This window comes from Podarcis raffonei, chromosome 11 (genome assembly GCF_027172205.1).
Source record: "Podarcis raffonei isolate rPodRaf1 chromosome 11, rPodRaf1.pri, whole genome shotgun sequence".
In the NCBI taxonomy this organism is placed as follows: Eukaryota; Metazoa; Chordata; class Lepidosauria; order Squamata; family Lacertidae; genus Podarcis; species Podarcis raffonei.
Window position 1 is genome coordinate 18,990,442 of NC_070612.1, and position 19,272 is coordinate 19,009,713.

At 46.3% G+C, this 19,272-nt stretch overlaps 1 protein-coding gene across 1 annotated transcript; it reads left to right on the top strand.

Annotated features, from left to right (window-relative positions):
- Positions 1 to 308: 308 nt before the first annotated feature.
- Positions 309 to 17,093, top strand: PTGER4 (prostaglandin E receptor 4). Its single transcript, XM_053409192.1, has 2 exons — positions 309 to 2,147; positions 15,909 to 17,093. Exons 1-2 carry the CDS (start codon positions 1,317 to 1,319, stop codon positions 16,488 to 16,490), a joined length of 1,413 nt encoding a protein of 470 aa, XP_053265167.1. The 5' UTR covers positions 309 to 1,316; the 3' UTR covers positions 16,491 to 17,093.
- The last annotated feature ends 2,179 nt before the right edge of the window (positions 17,094 to 19,272 follow it).

Here is a 19,272-nt window from a genome sequence, read left to right on the forward strand (position 1 = left end):
GGGCTGCACCCATCCTTTGCCAGGATGGATGATGGCGATCGGGGTGGGGGGGACTTAGCTGGAGGGAGAGGAAGGACCCCACCCGCCCTCCTCCCAGCTTCTACTGTCGAGGGAAGGCGCCCTTTCGCTCTCCGGCGTCCACCAGCTCCCGCGCCCCGCGCCTTCTCCGTGCGCTTTTGGCAAGCCCGAGCGCGCCGCCTTCGCTCCTTCGCAGCCGCGGGGAAAGGCCCTCCGGGCGCTTCCCGAGGCGGCTGGGCTGCACCCACTTGCCCCGTGGCCAATGGGGCGCCGGGCTGGGCGGAGCCGGGCCGAGCTGCCTCCCCGACTGGAGGAGCTCGAAGGAGCGAACTTGCAAACGGCGCTGCGAGCGAGTGAGTAATCCGCGAGCCAGGCGGCGGGAGCACATGGTGGCAGCAGCGGCGCAAGGACGCGCGGGCGCCGGGTCCGGGTAGCGAGTCTGTCCGTCTCTCTTGTCCCCGCGCTCCTCCTGCTCCTCGGTCCGGCTTGGCTGCCTGGGACGCCGGGCTCCCAGCTGCCCTCGGAAGGCGGCTGATGAATTCTCCCGAGAGAGAGACGCCCGGCGCCCCGGCTGCGCCTCTCTCCTCCCGGCGCGCCGCTGAAAAGAAAAAGACGCGCAGCGGACACTTGAGTCGCCACCGCTGCTAACGGCAGACGGACTTTCCGAAGCCACCGAAGGGCTCTAGGTGGCGTCGAAGCTTTTCGAATCGGCTTTGAACTTGGCAAAGCGTTTGGAGGAGATACAGTTCGGATTATTATTATTTTTGTATATATATATTGGAGAGGAGGGGATTCATTTCATGTTGACATATTGCATATACGTAGGTGAAGACTTGCATCGGAGTGACAAGTGAGGTGGGCGGGGACTGGCCGAACTAGAAGAGAGGGATGGAAAGTCCCACTGAGGCAGAAGGCAAAGACCAGTTTGCAAGCTGAACTTTGAAAAGCGCGAGACCTGGCAAGAAAAGAAAGCCAGCCTAACAGACAACTGAGAACGCTTTTATGCAAGAAAAGGCATCTTTTGCTGGCTAGCCAAATTGCACTCGGCTTCTAAGAGCTCTTTTTGCTATTACTGGCCACCTTTTTTCTAATCTCCCTGCTTTATGAATTTCTCCGAAAAAGCCGGCCACCTTTCCACCATCTGCTCTCCTAGCTCTGCCTTTGAAATGCAGGATTCTTCAGTTCTCTCCGATTTGGATTTCCATCCTCTTCCGGCTGAAATCTGGGACTCTTGACTTTTGCTGCCGTTTTGTTCTTCTTTGACCCAGTTGGCTCCTTGCGATTGTCCCAGCCTCGCCATGTCTTTCAGCCCCACCATGCTGCCTTCTGCCAACGGCTCCTCCAATGGGACCGGAGGGGCACCTGAGGGCAGCAAACCCTTGACCATCCCCGCTGTCATGTTCATCTTTGGGGTGGTGGGGAACCTCATTGCCATTGTGGTGCTCTGCAAGTCCAGGAAGGAGCAGAAAGAGACCACCTTCTACACGTTGGTGTGCGGCTTGGCCGTCACGGACCTCCTGGGCACCTGCCTGGTGAGCCCGGTCACGATCGCCACATACCTGAAGAACGAGTGGCCGGGCGGCCAACCGCTTTGCGAATACAGCACCTTCATCCTCCTCTTCTTTGGACTGTCTGGACTCAGCATCATATGCGCAATGTCCATTGAGAGGTACCTAGCCATCAACCACGCGTACTTCTACAGCCATTATGTGGATAAGAAGCTGGCAGCGCTCACGCTCTTTGCCATCTATGTTTCCAACGTCCTCTTCTGTGCCTTGCCGAGCATGGGCTTGGGCAGCACAAAGCTGCAGTACCCCCAGACTTGGTGCTTCATAGACTGGCGGACCAACGTCTCCACACACGCAGCCTATTCTTACATGTATGCCGGCTTCAGTTCCTTCTTGATCATGGTCACCGTGGTTTCCAATGTCTTGGTGTGCATGGCCCTGATCCGCATGCACCGACAGTTCATGCGGCGCACCTCCCTGGGGACGGACAATACCGCCAGCCGATTGTCGGACTTCCGCCGGCGCAGGAGCTTCCGGCGCATGGCCGGCGCAGAGATCCAAATGGTCATCTTGCTCATTGCCACCTCCTTGGTTGTGCTGATCTGCTCCATTCCTCTCGTGGTGAGTAACGTTGGCTTAGCCTTTTCTTTGTCAGTTTCATCATTGCAGCTACAGATTTCCCCACAGCAGAAAAAGCCAAAGGCTGCTTCTGTGGTTGGAAAGGGAGGTTCCTAACGGCGATATTTCCATGCAGGTGATCTAAAATGTTCTCTCAACGCCCCCCCCCACTGCCATCCACAAGGGAAAAGAAGGAAGCGACTCTGTCCCAGCCTTCTTCTTTGACACTGTTTATTCCTAGGCGGGGTAGGAGAAGGCTGTGGCCATTTTCATAAAGAAACTAAGAGGCACCTTTGAACTTGCTCTTTGTGTCACATGTTAATGTTTTGTCACCTGCTCACGTGGGACAGGATGCAGAAGAGACATTAAATGCACATTGTGGGCCAGTCCAAATGTGAAATACACATTGCACTCGAAGTTAAGTGGTGGGTGTGTCTGTGGGTGTATGGTAGAAACTGATTGAAGCCCAGTTTCTGAAAAGTCCCTTTGTGCCCCATGAATTGTCAATAGCTCCCCAAATATAAAAGCAGCCCTGCACATGGAGTAGTTATATAATACTTGAATTCTATACCAATGCGTTGCCTGAACTAAAGCTCATAGAAACATACATGCACACACAGATACTTCCTAACCTCAGACTTACTGAAACTACAAAGTTTGTGGCCAGCACAGGAAGTTGGATGAATTTCTACATGTTTATAGGGCTAGCATGAAATTTGCAGAGACACTCACATGCCAGAGAATAAAATGACTGCTGAGGTGTTTTTTAAAATCCCCAGCTGTTAGTGATACATGTGTTGCATAAATATTTCTGGATGGGGATTTCAGGCTGAAACATTCACAGTCTGCGCCTTACAGTCTGCTGGTTTTAGCTGGTTCCAAAAAGAAGATCTCCCTTTGAGAAATGCAGAGGTGTTATTGTTGCACAGATTGCTTCAGTAACAGTTGTGTTCTTGATGTCAGGAGGTAAACCTTCAACTTCTAGAAAAAAAGCACACCCTTAAAGAAAGATCAGTGCCTGTCTTCCCTTCCCCATTGACTGGGGTGGGGAGGGTGAAGGTGTGTGCCGGGGGGGTGGGGAAAACCAGTTGTGAGCTTAGCTGAGACTTGTACCAATAAAACAGAAACCAATGAAACATGGCAAAGTACTTCTTTCTTGGCAAGGGTACATTAAACAAACAACTGACAGCACATACTTGCTTATCGCCCCGCCCTTTCACCCCGGGAGCTAAGCCGTTGTTGTTAGGGGAGAAGTATGGCGAATCCAGCTTGGCGCAAGGGAGTTTATTGTAGGCGATAATCGTTCTGAAATAACTCCCTCTCGAGGGTGTAGCAAAACCAGGGAGGCTCATAATTAAGAGGGAAAGAGGACTGGGCTGAGCACAATCCTGAACTGTTCAGGTAAATGGTATACTTTTACAAGTCAGGCCAGTTTTGCTACATAACTAGCATAATCCAGCTGTGGTCTGGGTTACTAGCACTTGACAAGCTGTCCGGCTGGTGTTTTCCGGTGTGTAACTGGACACCTTTGCATGCGGTGCTGTTTACAGGGACTGTACCAGAGGCTGTGTTGCACAGTCTTTTTCTTACACCAAAACCATCTCCATTTAAGGGGGGGAAGTGCAATCGACACATAGGAGAGGCATGCAGTCGGTGCTCTGCAAAGGTTGCCTCAGCAGAAGAGACACATGTGCGTTCTACCTTCGTGGGTGGAGATGGTCTCTGTTTAGGAAGAAGCATCCTTTTAAAACATGGAATGGATTGAGTCAAAAACATCTTGGGTCACAGGGTATTTCAAGTAGAATACGTTCACAAACAGAGGGAATCTGAGCCTACCAACTTGTGTGCTTTTGGACAAAAAGCAAACTCTGAACAGTGAAAATAGACTTTGTTTACTGCCCAGGCACTAGCCTGTTTTCGTTTCAGCAGCAGATGGACTCCTTGGGCAATAGAATAACCCAAGCATTTTGACATTGTTGCAACGTGTATTAATAGGCCCTAATTGGAATGCCTGTTTCTCCACCTAAACATATTCTAAATGCCAGTGGCTGGTCCTAGAAGTTCAGCTATAGTGAGTGGGCCGTGCTGGTGCCTCCTACACATTTTGAGATGAGAGAATTCCGGACCGTACCATTTCAGACTGCATGCTGGGGACCGCTATAGTTTTGGATACAATCGTTCTACAAAAGCTCTGTTGCAACTAGTAAAACTAGTGTTCTTGTTTTGAAGATATTAAGAAATACCTGTCTATCTATCATCTATCTATCTATATCTATCTATCTATCTATCATCTATCTATCTATCTATCTATCTATCATCTATCTATCTATCTATCTATCTATCTATCTATCATCTATCTATCTCTATCATCTATCTATCTATCTCTTAGAAGATGTTGTTGATACCTATTGTATCAAAAATTCAATAATCTGACCTGCAGCCTGATGTGCAACAGTTCAGAACTGTACCAGCTCTTAAGACGTATAGGCTTGTACTTTAACAGGCATCTGGCAGCTTGCCAGTTCTCCAGGGCAAGTATCCTCTTGCAGACAACTGGTACCACACTGATGCCTACCTCTCAGGTCTCATTTCTACTGCATTTTTCAAGCAGGTAAGAGACAGCAGCAGAGAGTCCCACTGTTTCTTACCTCTCTCCATATCCCACACAAATCAAGAGAACAAGCCCTCTGTGCATGCCGTAGGATGCAAGGGAGGGAGTGGGTGAGTTCCACAAGTTAGTGGATAGCAAAACCCTGGCAGCCCAGTGGTGGGTCTACCAGGATGCAGAGTATGGGGGGCAGGGGCAGGGAAGAGAGGCACTTTGGGCAGCACTGAAGGTTAAGATGGTTTGCCACTGTGGGAACAGGCTGTTTGGCTAGATGGATCTTTGTTCTGATTCAGCAAGGCTATTTATATTCTTATTAAATCCATCTGAGATTCCAAAATGAAACAGGACATGTGAAATGGTTGTCCAGAATGTCAATTGGAAACAGCAGTTGGATACAACGATGGGATAATTGTGTAAGAGTCAGTGAGTTCTAAACATGGGTGCATAAATTCTGCAGGCTTTGCTTCCCAGTAACTGTTTGGAGGTGCATACTTTCTTTTCTTTCTTTTTTAAGGAAAAGATGCACTGATTGAAAATGTTTGCATCTGATTTAGAGGGGACCTGAGTTTACTCCAGTGCTAGCTCTATCATCTATCTGTCTGTCAGTCTGTCTGTCTGTCTGTCTGTCTATCATCTATCTATCTATCTATCTATCTATCTATCTATCTATCTATCTATCATCTATCATCTATCTATCTATCATCTATCTATCATCTATCATCTATCTATCTATCTATCATCTATCTATCTATCTATCTATCTATCTATCTATCTATCTATCTATCATCTATCATCTATCTATCTATCATCTATCTATCTATCTATCATCTATCATCTATCTATCATCCATCCATCCGTCTGTCTCTCTATCTATCTATCTATCATCTATCTATCTGTCTATCTATCTATCTATCTATCTATCATCGATCTATCTAACATCTATCCATCCATCCATCTATCTATCTCTATCATCTGTCTATGCTATTGGGCTAAGAGAAAGTGACTTACCTAAGCCCCCCCCCCCGTGTGCTTAATGAATGAATATGGATTTGAAATTAAGTATTTCTGGTCCAAGCCCAACACTCATGCATGTTGAATGTATGTTGTGTTTGGGGAAAGTTGAGGCTGATTGTGGCATTGGTGACGCAATGGTTACCACATAGCTGTGAAGTTTGGTGAAATTATTTACTGTGTGAGGAGCGGTCCCACAGCGGAGGACAACTCTGCCCTCACAGGGCTGACACAGGCAGTATAGCGCACAATGCTTGTAGCAAAAGAATAAAAAAAGTATGGGGAATAGATAACTAAACGAAAAACCACCAAACTAAGTTATGCCTTGCAATTTAAACTGGCTAATGAAGATGAAAGTAGTTTAATGGTAAATGCATGTAATTAGTGGGAGAATCCCCCTCCTGAGTTTATTTCAGAAACTAGAGCCCTATATTTATTGAAGCATTGGAAGAGTCAAGTTACTTGGCTAAAATCTGACAGAAAAGTGGAAGAAATTAAGAGCAGAATAAAATTATCATTATTCTTATTTTCTTATTTATACCCTGCCTATCTGGCTGGGTTTCACCAGGCACTTAAAAAAAGCACACAGACAAATAAAAGCATGTTGCTTCCACACATTTGAAATGGTTGTATATTCATGGTCAAACATTGAATGAAGGCCTCTAGTGTACCTTTAAAGTGAAGAGGCAAGTAATAAACCCAAAGAGGTGTATATTTAGCAAACAGCACATTCCCTGCTGAATGAGATCATGTCATAATAGGGTTTATTACATGTGTTTTTTGGAAACAGCAGCAACAATGTATTTGTATCATGTCCTCACTCCAGTAAGTTATGACAAGGAGTTTCTCGTGATTTATATCTTCGACCTGCTGCCTTCCAAACATTTTGGACTCCAACTCCCATCAGCCCCAGCCAGCAGAGCTCACTGATGGGAGATGAAGTCTAACAACATTTGGAGGACCACAGGATCTCCATAAGAGAGAATGGCTGGCTTAAGACCAACTCAGGAATTTGAACCCAGATCTGCCCGGTGAGAGCAGGCATTTTCTTCCACTAGGCTGAGGTATTAAGAATAACAGTATCTTGCATTTGAAGGAGCAGATCTGATCCTCTGTCGAGACATTCTTGGTTTGACCAAAAGCAGCTTAGTGATTTACACAGTGGTGACAAGTGATTTCCCTCCACCAAAGTGACTGTTTATTGAAGTTTGGCTCAAAATAAGCCCTGACTGTCAATTGGACTCTTGCACTGATTTTAGAGCAAGCAGTATTTCCCTTTTTCACATCCTGCAACATGGGACTGACTCGAATGATTTCTATCATCCCTGTGTACTCGGGGCTGATGGGAGCTGGGAATCTACCAACATCCCTGCTCTGTTCATCTATGATCACCTGGGGTTTCTGAACAAAGCTCCCCATGTTCCCTTTAGATTGGTTTCAGCTGGCACTGATGAGATAGCAGCCCAGATTTTGGAAGTGCACGGGGGCTGCGTAAGACAAGTACCAAGTTCTTCTGGGCAAAGGTTACTTCGTAAATCCAGCCTCCCACTTAATATTAACTGGCTGGCTATATATAGCCGTGTATCAGAATGTGATAGAGGGACTTTTATGAGCACAGGTGAAGACTTGGTGGAAGGAGACTCCTTTGTTTGTTGTGGGAGGTAACTGCTATAAAAGGGCACTTTATGGTAAGCTTTGCTGGGTAAGGCGTATATGTTTGCCTTGAGTCAGGACAGGAAAAAAGAAGAACCACCCCTAAAGTATTGGATAAAAACTAAAGCCCATGCTTGCACACGACACATTTAAAGCACATCCCTCCCACCCCGTAACAGAATACTGGGAGATGTAGTTTACCCCTCACAGAACTATTATTCCCAGAATCCTTAACAAACTAAAATTCCCAGGATTCTTTGGAGAGCTCAGTGTTCCAGGCTGGCTCACAATACTGTCTTTTCTTAGCGTTGCAAAACCTCAGAATCACACCAGGAGCTAAATATCTTATCTGGATATGGAAGCTTTCCACGTGGAGGGAGATTTTGACATGGAGACGTACTCTGTCACCCATTCTCATGTGCATTCTGAGGTGACACAGCCACATGGAGGGCTGTACCGCATGGGAGTCTTCATAGTTGAACTCTAAAAGCATGTTTGAGGCATAGAAGCCTTCCTGTTTTGAGCTCCGGAGGGAGATGGTTCCACTGTCAAACAGTTCTTACTGTCAGAAAGTTCATCCTAGTGTTTAGTCGGAAGTGCCTTTCCTGCAACTTGAAGCCATTGGTTTGAGTCCTACCCTTCCTAGTGGGAGAAAACAAGCCCTTGAGATATTTGAAGATGGCCTTCATATCTCCCTCTCAGTCTCCTCTTTTCCAGGCTAAACCACCACTGGAATGTGCCCTCCAAAAGGTTGTCTAGAAGGCATTCTGGCCCCCGAGCTGGAAAAGTTTCCCCACCTCTGCTGGAAAGGATTTCAATGGAAGCAATTCCCATTGAGCTCAGCTGAACTTGCTTCTGAGTCAAACATGGGTTGGATTGCACTGTTTTGAGTTTGATTTCCACCAGCAGCCCTGCTAGTAAAGAGGTCTGGGTGGAGCTTCCTTTGGGAATGAAGTCATTTGTTGTCTCCTGCAACAAGGTTCCAAAATATGAGCACCTTTCACTGTGTGCAAAGAGTTACGATTGGCAGGTATCACTAGCATGCAGCCACTACAAATATCCAGCAATTAATGCAGCTTTGCGATAAAAATGAAGGTTATCGAGTTAAGTGTCCTAGTTTGCTTAGTGACTGATTGGGTTGTTTTTTATTTTTAAAAATCGGCATTAGTCAGGCGTGCTGTGTCAACTTCGTACAAGTTTTAGGAACAGCTGGATACACACTAATATTTCCCCGCAGCGGTCTCTGCATCAGAACGCTTTTATCCGAACAAGCTGTTCGTCTGAGAGTGGAATTTAGACCATGACTACATTTCCCTGGAGTAGCAGTGTTAAAGCAAGAAGCAACTTCATTTGTGCAATTACAGGGAGGGCGGTGGGTGGGAAGACATTTGTGAATTCAGATAAGCTTATCTGGTTGTGTCTGGCACTTAGACTTGCCTAGGAACTGCTCGGAAATGAAGGTTTTGGCATCTACCAGCAGGGCTGCCAGATGGCCATTTTTTGAGAGGGTTGTCCAGAACCTCGTCGGACAGCTGTTTCCAACCTGCTGCCCTTCTGATGTAGCTGGACTACAATTCTGGCTGTCTCTGGCAATTATCCATGACCTCTGGGATTTGTGGACCAGCCACATCTAGTGAACATCTAGCTTGCTGCCAACTCACGCCTACTCTGTAGAAGCGGGACCACATCTCAGAACTGCCCATTTGTAAGATGTAACTAGGGCTGAGCGATACCTGGTTTTCAACATTGTGATATATAACCAGCTGAACATCGCAATGTACTGATATATCACAATGTCTGATGCAGCTATGTAGAGGCATCGGCGGGCTTCACGGTTTTCCCTGCTTCGTGATTTTTGCCAGCCCCCCCAACCATCATGATTCACGATATATTGCCAGGTCAAAAATAATGAAATCGATATCACAATATGGACTTCAAACTTAGGTTTTAGATGATATATTGACATATCCCCCAGCCCTACAGGTAACATATTTTATGTGGGTGAAATGGATGCTTTCAACTATGTGTGCAACAGGTAGATTCACTAGAGTATGTGGGATACATATATCCATGACTGTCCTAGAATGTAGCCATGCATTTGGTACCATATAACACACAGTGAAGCTTCTAGGTTCCCTCGGGGGCAGGGGTGGCTGTTGGTCTGGCTGGGGGTTTTCCAAATGGTTCTTAATTTTATCTTGAAGTTTCTTGAGCTCAGGGGTGGCTACCCTGTACCCCTCTGCTTCTTGCTGCACTACAGCATCCAACAGCAGGGGTAGCTTACTTGGTAGAACATGAGACTCTTAATCCCGGGGTCATGGGTTCGAGTCCCATGTTGGGCAGAAGATTCCTGCATTGCAGAGGGTTGGACTTGATGACCCTTGGGGTCCCTTCCAACTCTACAATTCTCTAATTCTATCCCGTGCTGGCTGGGGCTGATGGAATCCATCAGCACGTGAACGACAACAGTTTGGCGACCCTTGCTTTAGATATTTGTTACCAAATAATAAAATATACTTCTTCTTTATTTAGAGGTGAGTGTGCAAAGCTGTATACAGGGTCCCTCTAGCCCAGTATTACCCTACTGTGACTGGTGACGGCCCTCTAGGGTCCAGGTTCTCTAGGGTCCTGCCTTCTTCTGCTAATTTTTCAAAAATTAAACTGGAGATGTTTGGGTTTGGACCTGAGACTTTGGGCGTGCAAAAGCTGTGGTCTTTGGCTTGTCACCTGTGGTGAGCGAGATTTGCTCTAGGGGAACCGGGCAAGGGAATAGTGCTGTTTGTTTTCCTTTCACACCACAAATGAATAACATAGGCATGTGCAGGCAGGCTCAGTCAATATTTTTGTGGGCTTTATTTGCAAGACTGCAGAACATTAAAGCATATGCAAAAGAGAGAGCAGCGAATATGCAGTGACTTCACCCCTATACAACCTATAACCGGAATATTCGGAATTCAGCCTTAACAGAAAATTGTTGCAGGCTCCCAAAAGATGCCAAGATACATCCTTTGGTGAGTCACCAAGGAAAGAGAGATCCAGAGTACCTTAAAGGTATTTGGAGGTAAGGGAATAAGCCTGGTTGATTACCATTTCCTATAGGATGGTGATTTTCTTCTTCTCCCTTAGCAGTATGAAACTGGACAGCCAACACACTGCAGTTGGATTTGGCACCTGAGTTTCGAATCTGCATTCTCTTGAGGACTCCTGGTATAGCTATGGATGAACCCCTTGTTGCTTGCCTCCGTTTCTCACTCTGTAAAACGGTAAATGCAAGGTAGCACAGATGAGGAAATATGGCTCCCCTCAGCCTTCCTTATTCTGAAACACTTGCCTGGTGGCTGCAAGCAACAAGGAATTGAATGCAGGCGAGTGAGGGGGCTGGGAAGCCCCTCCTGCCCCTCAGAAGAACATAGGAAACTGCCTTATGCTGATTCAGACCATTGGGTCTATATAGCTCAGTATTGTCTGCACGGATTGGCAGCAGCTCTCCAGGGTGTCAGGCAGGGGTCTATCCCAGCCCTACCTGGAGACGCCAGCAATTGAACCTGCATGCAAGGAAGATGCTCTGCCACTGAGCCATGGTCCTTCAGTAAGCAGGACAGAGCTCCTTATTCCTTCTGCTAGGTTGCTGCTGCTTCTTCATCTTGCAGGCTAGTAACTTTTGTGGGCTTATTTACAAGGCTGCCTTAAGCCATCAGCTTTCAGACTTTCTTCTTTCAGGAAACACTTTCCACATCCATTTGTCTGCTAAGGATTTCTTTTGCATCTGCAATATATTGCAATAGGTACTTGCAAATATTTGAAAGCTCACATTCTGCACTGCGTTGGCCAGCCCTGTTGGTTTGAAAGTGCACACCCAGATCTCACCTGAGATGCCCTTGAATTTACTGCAAAGATCAGCAGTTGTGGGCAGCCCCTGATCTTCTACAATGGCCGAACTTCTCACTGTAATAAATAGAGAGGTCCCTGAACAGTTTCTGATAAATAGAGAGGTCCCTGAACAGCTTCTAAATAATAAGGGGCAGCTTGTTTGTTGTCTCTGGCAACAAAACCAACAAAACGTCTTGGGGCATCCTAAAAACGAATACATTTTAGTACAGCATAAACTTTTGTAAACTAGAGCATCTGATGAAATAGAAGGCTAGTCTGCAAAAGCTTATGCCAAGTGTTAAAGGTTAAGTTTCCACAAGACTTTTTGGGCAGGTAAATGGTGAGCTCCTCATAGGTGCTCCTCATTGGGTGCAAATCCGATGCCTGTGACTTTAATTTTCACAATCTAATTTTGTTTGGCTTTTGCCGCACTTTCTTGCTTTATATTAAACCAGCTTTCACTTTGGGCTACAGCCCTCCAAAGCCGAAAGCAAATTCTAAAGGCAGCATCGGAAGCATAGTTTCTCTGCCACCTAGTGGTTTGAACTGAATGCGTCCAGTTGAATTCAACCAGTAACACCTTCCGGTCAAAGAAACTATGCTCCAGCAGAGCTGAGGTGCTTCTGGGTGGGGGCTTATTCTGTAAACAGGTTGTTGAGAATTTGCAAATGCAATACTGGCACAGATTTGCCAGTTAAATGGGGTGAAATTTGGGCTAGTATTTTGATGCCAACAATGCTGTGTGGACGCTGAGGAAAAAGAAAAAAAAACCCACCTTGCATATGCAAAGAGTACCAATCCCACAATGAAACATTTGTCTGGAAGCATCCTTGTTTCCATAGAATGAGAAGCAGAGCAAGTGAAATCCCAGGGCCCGCTGGTGCATAAGATGTGAGTCTGTTACTTTCTTAGGAAGCTGCCTTAGACCAGCTAGCTCAGTGCTGTCTACACTGAAGGCAGCAACTCTACAGAGTTTAAAACAGGGAAATACCAGGGACTGAGCCTGGGACCTTTTGCAGGCAAAGCAGATGCCCAGCTGTGGAGCCATATCCCTTCAGGTGGATGTTTAAGAAAAGTTTATGATAGCGGGGAATGGCTGCTTTTATCTACAAGGTTATGTACAATATGTGATCTCCATATCGCCAAAAGTTCGATATAATAGCCTTTGTGGCATTGCAGGAAGTGTAAGATAATTTACAGTGCAACAAACAAAGGCTGTTATTAAGTACTATTATTAATCAGCTATTACTCATTATTAGAAGAAAGCGCTAACTATTTTCTTTCATTACTTATTGCAGTCAGATACTAGAATCTGCTCTCAATCACCACCACCAAAATGTCCTTAACTCTCTGTCCCTTTTATTCAACCGAAACTTTAGTTTATTAATCTGAAAAATGGAAGTTTGCAGCTCTGCCTAATACTAGCTAGCATTTATATAGCATTTCTTGAGTGTTGAAAGCTTCAACTTTTCTGCAAATCCCATACAAGCCTGTACAGTAGGGCAGTATTATAACCCCCACATTGCAGGTTGGGGCAAGTGAGGAGCTGAGAGTGACTTCCTCTCTGTAACAAGAGGTGAGATTTGAACTGCAGACTTCGTGATTTTGCAGCTCAGTTTCTTAGCTGCTATGCTCTAGCAGTTCATTCCTAAATGAAAAGTGCAATCGCGTAGGTCACAGGGGTGCCCAAACCTTTTTCAAAGAGGGCCAGATTTGATGAAGTGAACATGCATGAGGGCCGACCAAAGTCGATTGAAGTTGTTGAGCTTTTTAAAGGGTTTCCCCCCAGGACATATACTGCCACGGGGGCCGGATTAAATCGACCTGCGGGCCGGATTTGGCCCCCGAAACGGACTTTGGACATGCCTTGCTTAGGGTGCAGCTCAAGCCCAAAGTTCAGCGCTTTCAGGTCTTGTTGACTTGAATAAAAGCATAATTATCTCACAGTTAAAGCCAAGCAGGACTTTACAAAGTGATTACCGTTTGTTTTTTTTGTTTTTTTTGCTCTATAAGACTCACTTTTCCCTCCTAAAAAGTAAGGGGAAATGTGTGTGTGTCTTATGGAGCGAATGCAGGCTGTGCAGCTATCCCAGAAGCCAGAACAGCAAGAGGGATCGCTGCTTTCGCTGCGCTGCGATCCCTCTTGCTGTTCAGGCTTCTGAGATTCAGATTTTTTTTTTCTTGTTTTCCTCCTCCAAAAACCAGGTGCGTCTTGTGGTCTGGTGTGTCTTATAGAGCGAAAAATACGGTAACTTTGGCTGGTTCATGCCCTTAGGGAGATATTCAACAAAAAGGTTATGCTTGCATAAGGATTAGCACAGGCACAATGGGATATTCCCCCTTTCCTCCCCACCTTCAGGGTATCCCCCAGATCTGCTCCAAAGGGTTGGGGAAACCCCAGAACAGATTTGGGAGGGGGCACCCAGAGGGAGAACATCACATTGCACAAGGAGAAATCCTTGCACTGACAGAACATTTTGCTTAGCTCTGTTTGAAGTACAGCCCATAGTCTTTAAGACCTATGAACACCTTTTAAGTATCTGGCCATCATCCTATGCCATTGTTGTTCAACTTTAAACTATCTGTCCGACTGCTGCCAGGATTTGTGTAAAACATTATAAATAGGACATCACCAGATGCACATGGGACGATGTCAGCTGCATAATTTGATGTAGTTCATCATTTTAAGTGATGTACATTTCTTTCTTTTTTATTAAAAGAAAAGGTTCATTCCAGGCAAGCTGTTGTTAAAGCAGAATATCCTCCGACAAGCTTCTACAGGCAAAATTTGGAGGGTATATATCTATAAAAATCCTAGAATACTCAAGTCTTGGAAGATACCTGCAAAAGTTACTTCTAACCTCAAAGAGCATACAGTTCCAGGCTTGTCCCTGAAAGAGAATTTGCCTGTGAGGTGGAAGTTTGGGTCCAATTTTTTTTTGTTTTTGGAAACATATATTTATGAGGAGGCTGGCTGGATTAGAGTGATTGGCTGGATCTCCCGAAATGACTCAAGGCCACATTCTGCAGCTCTTACGCACCCAGAACAGTTAATAGCAGAGTTGGTTGTAGAAGGGAGAGAAGAAGGAGGCAGCTGAAATAACAAAAACAAAATTGGGAAGAGGCTTAATTTTGAGCTCTAAATTAGGGAAGAGAGACGAAACGCCAGGGAGTGCAGAGAGCATCAGAAATAATTCACAAAATATTTGTTATAAGAATTTTAAGGTCTCAAATATAGAATAAATATTCATAAATGCACACATATCAAAATATATGAACCATGTGTCTGAAATAGTAATGGAGAGCAATCCTGAAGCCATTTTGACTCTCCAAATGACCTCAAATATTCCTCTGCAGTAAGGGAGGCAAATGAGGGAAAGCCTTCCCATTGTCTTTTTGCTTTCAAATCCTGTCTTAAGGTTGCATTTGTGTGTGAATGGGGTGAGCCTGTGACCTGGATTCAGGAACTAAAGTATTAACCATCACAAAAGAATGGCCAGGCTGCCCAGGTAATGCAACCAGTGACCATTATCAGGTATCCTGGCAGGCAGGATTTCTGCTGTAGACCGCCTCCTTCTGTCATGCATGTATGATGTTTTAGGGGGGTGGTCTTGGGCTACAGGGTGGGCAATTTCCAAAGTCTATATAAGGGCTTGCACACCATTGTCCAGGGTTCTCCTCCCTCCTGCGTGTGATAAGTGGGGACCCTGTTGCAACAGTTCCTTGAGTAAAGATCAGGCTTACTAGCTGCTTTGCTTCTCAGTATACTCTGGTTGGCCTCTTACTTTCTCCTACCGATAGAGAACCCACTTAAAGACTCTGTACAGTGGTACTTCGGGTTAAGAACTCAATTTATTCTGGAGGTCCGTTCTTAACCTGAAACTGTTCTTAACCTGAGGTACCACTTTAGCTAATGGGGCCTCCCGCTGCCGCCGCCACACGATTTCTGTTCTCATCCTGAAGCAAAGTTCTTAACCCAAGGTACTATTTCTGGGTTAGCGGAATCTGTAACCTGAAGCGTCTGTAACCTGAAGCGTCTGTAACCTGAGGTACCACTGTACAGGCTCTGGAATACCCCATAAGGGAAAGGGAGCAGTTTTTCTTATACAGTGGTACCTCAGGTTAAGTACTTGATTCGTTCCGGAGGTCTGTACTTAACCTGAAACTGTTCTTAACCTGAGGTACCACTTTAGCTAATGGGGCCTCCTGCTGCTGCCGCACCGCCGGAGCATGATTTCTGTTCTCATCCTGAAGCAAAGTACTTAATCTGAGGTAATATTTCTGGGTTAGCGGAGTCTGTAACCTGAAGCATATGTAACCTGAAACATATGTAACCTGAGGTACCACTGTAACATGTTTCATTGGCCTGCTTATATGCCAGTATTTTAGATGGCACGGAAGGCGGGGCACAAAGGTCTTTTTATCTCTGCACTGGAAATCTCTCCCCCCAACCCTGGTTCTGAAAACAGCTCTCTTTTGACATGACACAAACCTTCACTCTGCCCATCACCCTGCCTGCTTAATATGCGGTTGCTAAGCCAGCTGTTAAATTTGAAATGTCAGCTGGCCCTCGCTCATCAACTTTATATTCCTCTCCCTCCCTCCCTGCAATCTCTCTTCAGGTGCGTGTCTTTGTGAACCAGTTGTACCAACCGCCTTTGGTGAAGGACATTCAGCAAAACCCCGACTTGCAAGCCATCCGCATCGCATCGGTCAACCCCATTCTGGACCCCTGGGTGTACATCCTGCTTCGCAAGACGGTGCTGAGCAAAGCCATCGAGAAGGTCAAGTGCCTTTTCTGTCGTATCGGCGGAGGCCACCGCCAGCACTCGGGAAGCAACTTCAACTGTGCGGACGGCCGCCGGGCTTCCTCTGCCACAGCCACCCATTCGCCCTCCTTCATTTCCCGGGAGCTGAGGGAGGTCAGCAGCACCTCGCAGACGCTTCTGTACCCACTGGAGCCGAGCGAGGGGGCTGCTGGGGACCGGATGCTGTTGCCAGGGGCCAGCAGCCGCCCAGCCCAGTCAGACACTACGTCCATAAGGACACTGAGGAGCTCAAACACCTCGGAGTCGTCCCAGGGCCACGAGTCGGAGACGGTCTTTTTGGTGAATGAACTCAGGCCTGGCAATGCTCAAAAGGGCAGCTCTCTTCAGGTCACCTTCCCCAGCGAGACGCTGAACTTGTCGGAGAAGTGTATATAAAGGAATGGAGGACGTTTGTGAGGTGCAGAAGGTCCTTTGGAAGAGGACCAGAGAGGAACTCGTACAGCGGACATATCAAATGTCCGGCCTTTGCCATCCGGTCTGCTCTGCCCATTGTGGTTAAGGCACATCAGAGGCCGAACAAGGCCGCCTTGCTGATCTAATGCGACCGTGTAGCCGTTTAGGGCAAGGTGAGCTGTAAATGGGCATCTAGTAAGAGAGCTCCTTTGGGTACGAAATGGCAATTGGGTGGAATTAAACATCCTGGCTGCAAAAGATGGTACGCCATCTTTCCTGAAAAGCTGGGCGGTGGAGCTGTAACTTTGACCGGATGTGCATTTGAGTGTGATAAGCACAGTTCTTGCAGGTGACTAAGGATCACCCCACAAATGCATCAGACTCTGCCGATGTAACAGGTGAATGTATGGCGGTGGCAGGTGTGCAGGCTGCTGCTTGTTGTCTTTCCTTGCCCTGTGACACAGGACTGTTTTGCAGAAAATCCAGGGTTTGGAAAGAGTTGCTGATTTTCCCCATCCAGACATGACCGAAGCATACTTACCCCCTATTCCTCTCCCCTCCCTTATTACTTAATAAGGTTTCGAGAGAACTGCAGTTCAAGCAGTGTAAACTGCTCCAGTCAATAGTGGAATTGAGAATCTCTCCTGTGGCGTGAAAAAAAAATGTGAATTTCTCTGGCTGTGTATAGCGTGACTGAATGTATTTAAAAAATGCTGTATTCTTCTCTGTGAGAAGGTTCGTTATTAATACAAAGTATATATAAAGAAATATTGCCAGCCCTCTCTTCCTCCTTACGCCTGCTGATAGATAGTTTTACGTTAAATTTATTTTTCAGATATGCAAACTCAGCAGGCCATAGCAGAGCGAATTCCTAAGGCAGGAGTGGAGGGATTTGGAATCAAACAAGGAAAATGTTATGAAACCACTGGGGGAAATAAAGGAAAAGGCTTTTATGTTTTTTAAAATGTTGCTTGTATTGTATGTGTGCGTGTGTGTACTAAGAAAGAAAGCGAGCAAGAAAGCAGTTTATGTGTTGTGAATGTCTTCTCAAAATGCAGCAGCTTCAATGTAGGCCAACAATCCAGTCCCCTAAAAATTTTATCCGAACTTTCGGCACAATCCTACTCAGGTTTACTCAGAAGTAAGTCCCGCTGTATTCAGCGGAGCTTAGTCTCAGGCAAACAGGAAGAAGCTTTTGCAGCCTTAATTATGATAGTGGGAATTCTTGCAATCTGGAAAACGTTTCCCGGATCATGGCTCAAAACATCCATCTCTGGCCCCTGCCCGTTTTGCTCAACTTCAAACTTCTTTCCTCGGAAGCAGCTTCTGAGTGGAGCCCAAGCAAATATGTTTAGGGTTGTAATCCGAGGACCAGCTCATGCAGCGAGTTGCTCCTTTGCTGGAGGTTGCAGGGCTGTCAGTGGTCTAACACGCATTGTACAGTGGCAAGTATTGTGGCAAGTGCTGCTTCCACATGGGATATGTATATGCAGCTGCTGCTGTGTGTGTGCTTGTGGCAGCTAAAAAAAAAAAAGGCCACTGCCATTGCATATATTTTTGGGCTGCAGGTATTTGGGGGCAGTAGATCCTACCATGGAAGTTCATACAGCCGTGCCATGAACACATCATCAGTTAGAGGTGACCAAGTGCATGAAGAAATGCATAGCCTTGAAAAAAGCTGCTAAAATATTTTGACTTGTTAAATGTTTTCTCATTGTACAGTGCCCTTGGCTTACAGGAGTGTACTATTGCCAGTTGCCTGCACAGAATACCTTTTCGATTGTCAATAGACGGCCCCTTCTAATTCTACTGTTCTAGTTACCATTGCTTTCTGTATTAAGGGTTGGACCACTGTACGAGATGTGGAGAAGCAAGGAAACACAGGACCCGGTGCTGTATTGTGTCCATGTGCATGCTTTAGCATTGAACCTAGAGATGATCAGTATTCCACCATGGGCAGCCTGATGTGGGGGCTGCATGCTAGAGGTGGGTGGGGTTGGGGGCAAAAATAGACGGAGCAACAGATGCAAGTCTTACCTTTGTTGTACAGTAGTTTTATATTCCACCCATGGGAAAGTGAGAGGCTTCTAATACCCACACATTTATCCATCTGGCAGGCAGGCAGGCAGGCAGGCAGGCAGGCAGGCAGGCAAGCGAGAGGCATCGTCCTAATTCAAGGGTGTGTTCCTGACAAGCGAAGGGACTTGAGGAGGATGTGAAGCAGGACTAGTGAGAAGTGTGGCCTGAGGAGTCCCGAGGACCAGACAAGGGAGGCTTGCAGGCCTGTGGTTCTCCATCCCTGCTCAACACCACCCTCCCCCTGCTCTGGTGTGGGTCTAAAGCAGTCTCCCCCAAACTTGGGTCTCCAGCTGTTTTTGGACTACAAATCCCACCATCCCTAGGCAAAAGGACCAGTGGTCAGGGATGATGTGAATTATAGCCCCCAAACAGCTGGAGACCCAGGTTTGGGAAACACTGGTCTAAAGGTACATGAGGCCACTACCTTGCAGAAGCTAAGCAGGTCTAGGTCTCCATTTGGTTGGTGTCTGGATGGGTGAGTGCCTGGGAACCACAGTCTACAGCCTTGGGTTCCATGATTGAAGAAGAATGCAAGAAAAGAAGTTTCAGCTCATCTGAAGTTAGACTGCTCAGTTTGGCCTTATACACTCCACTTGTTACATGGGAGAAAGTAAGTTTGCACTAATACATGGGGAAAAGAAGAGTGCCTCACATTTAAAAACCAATACACTGATTTTTGAACCTC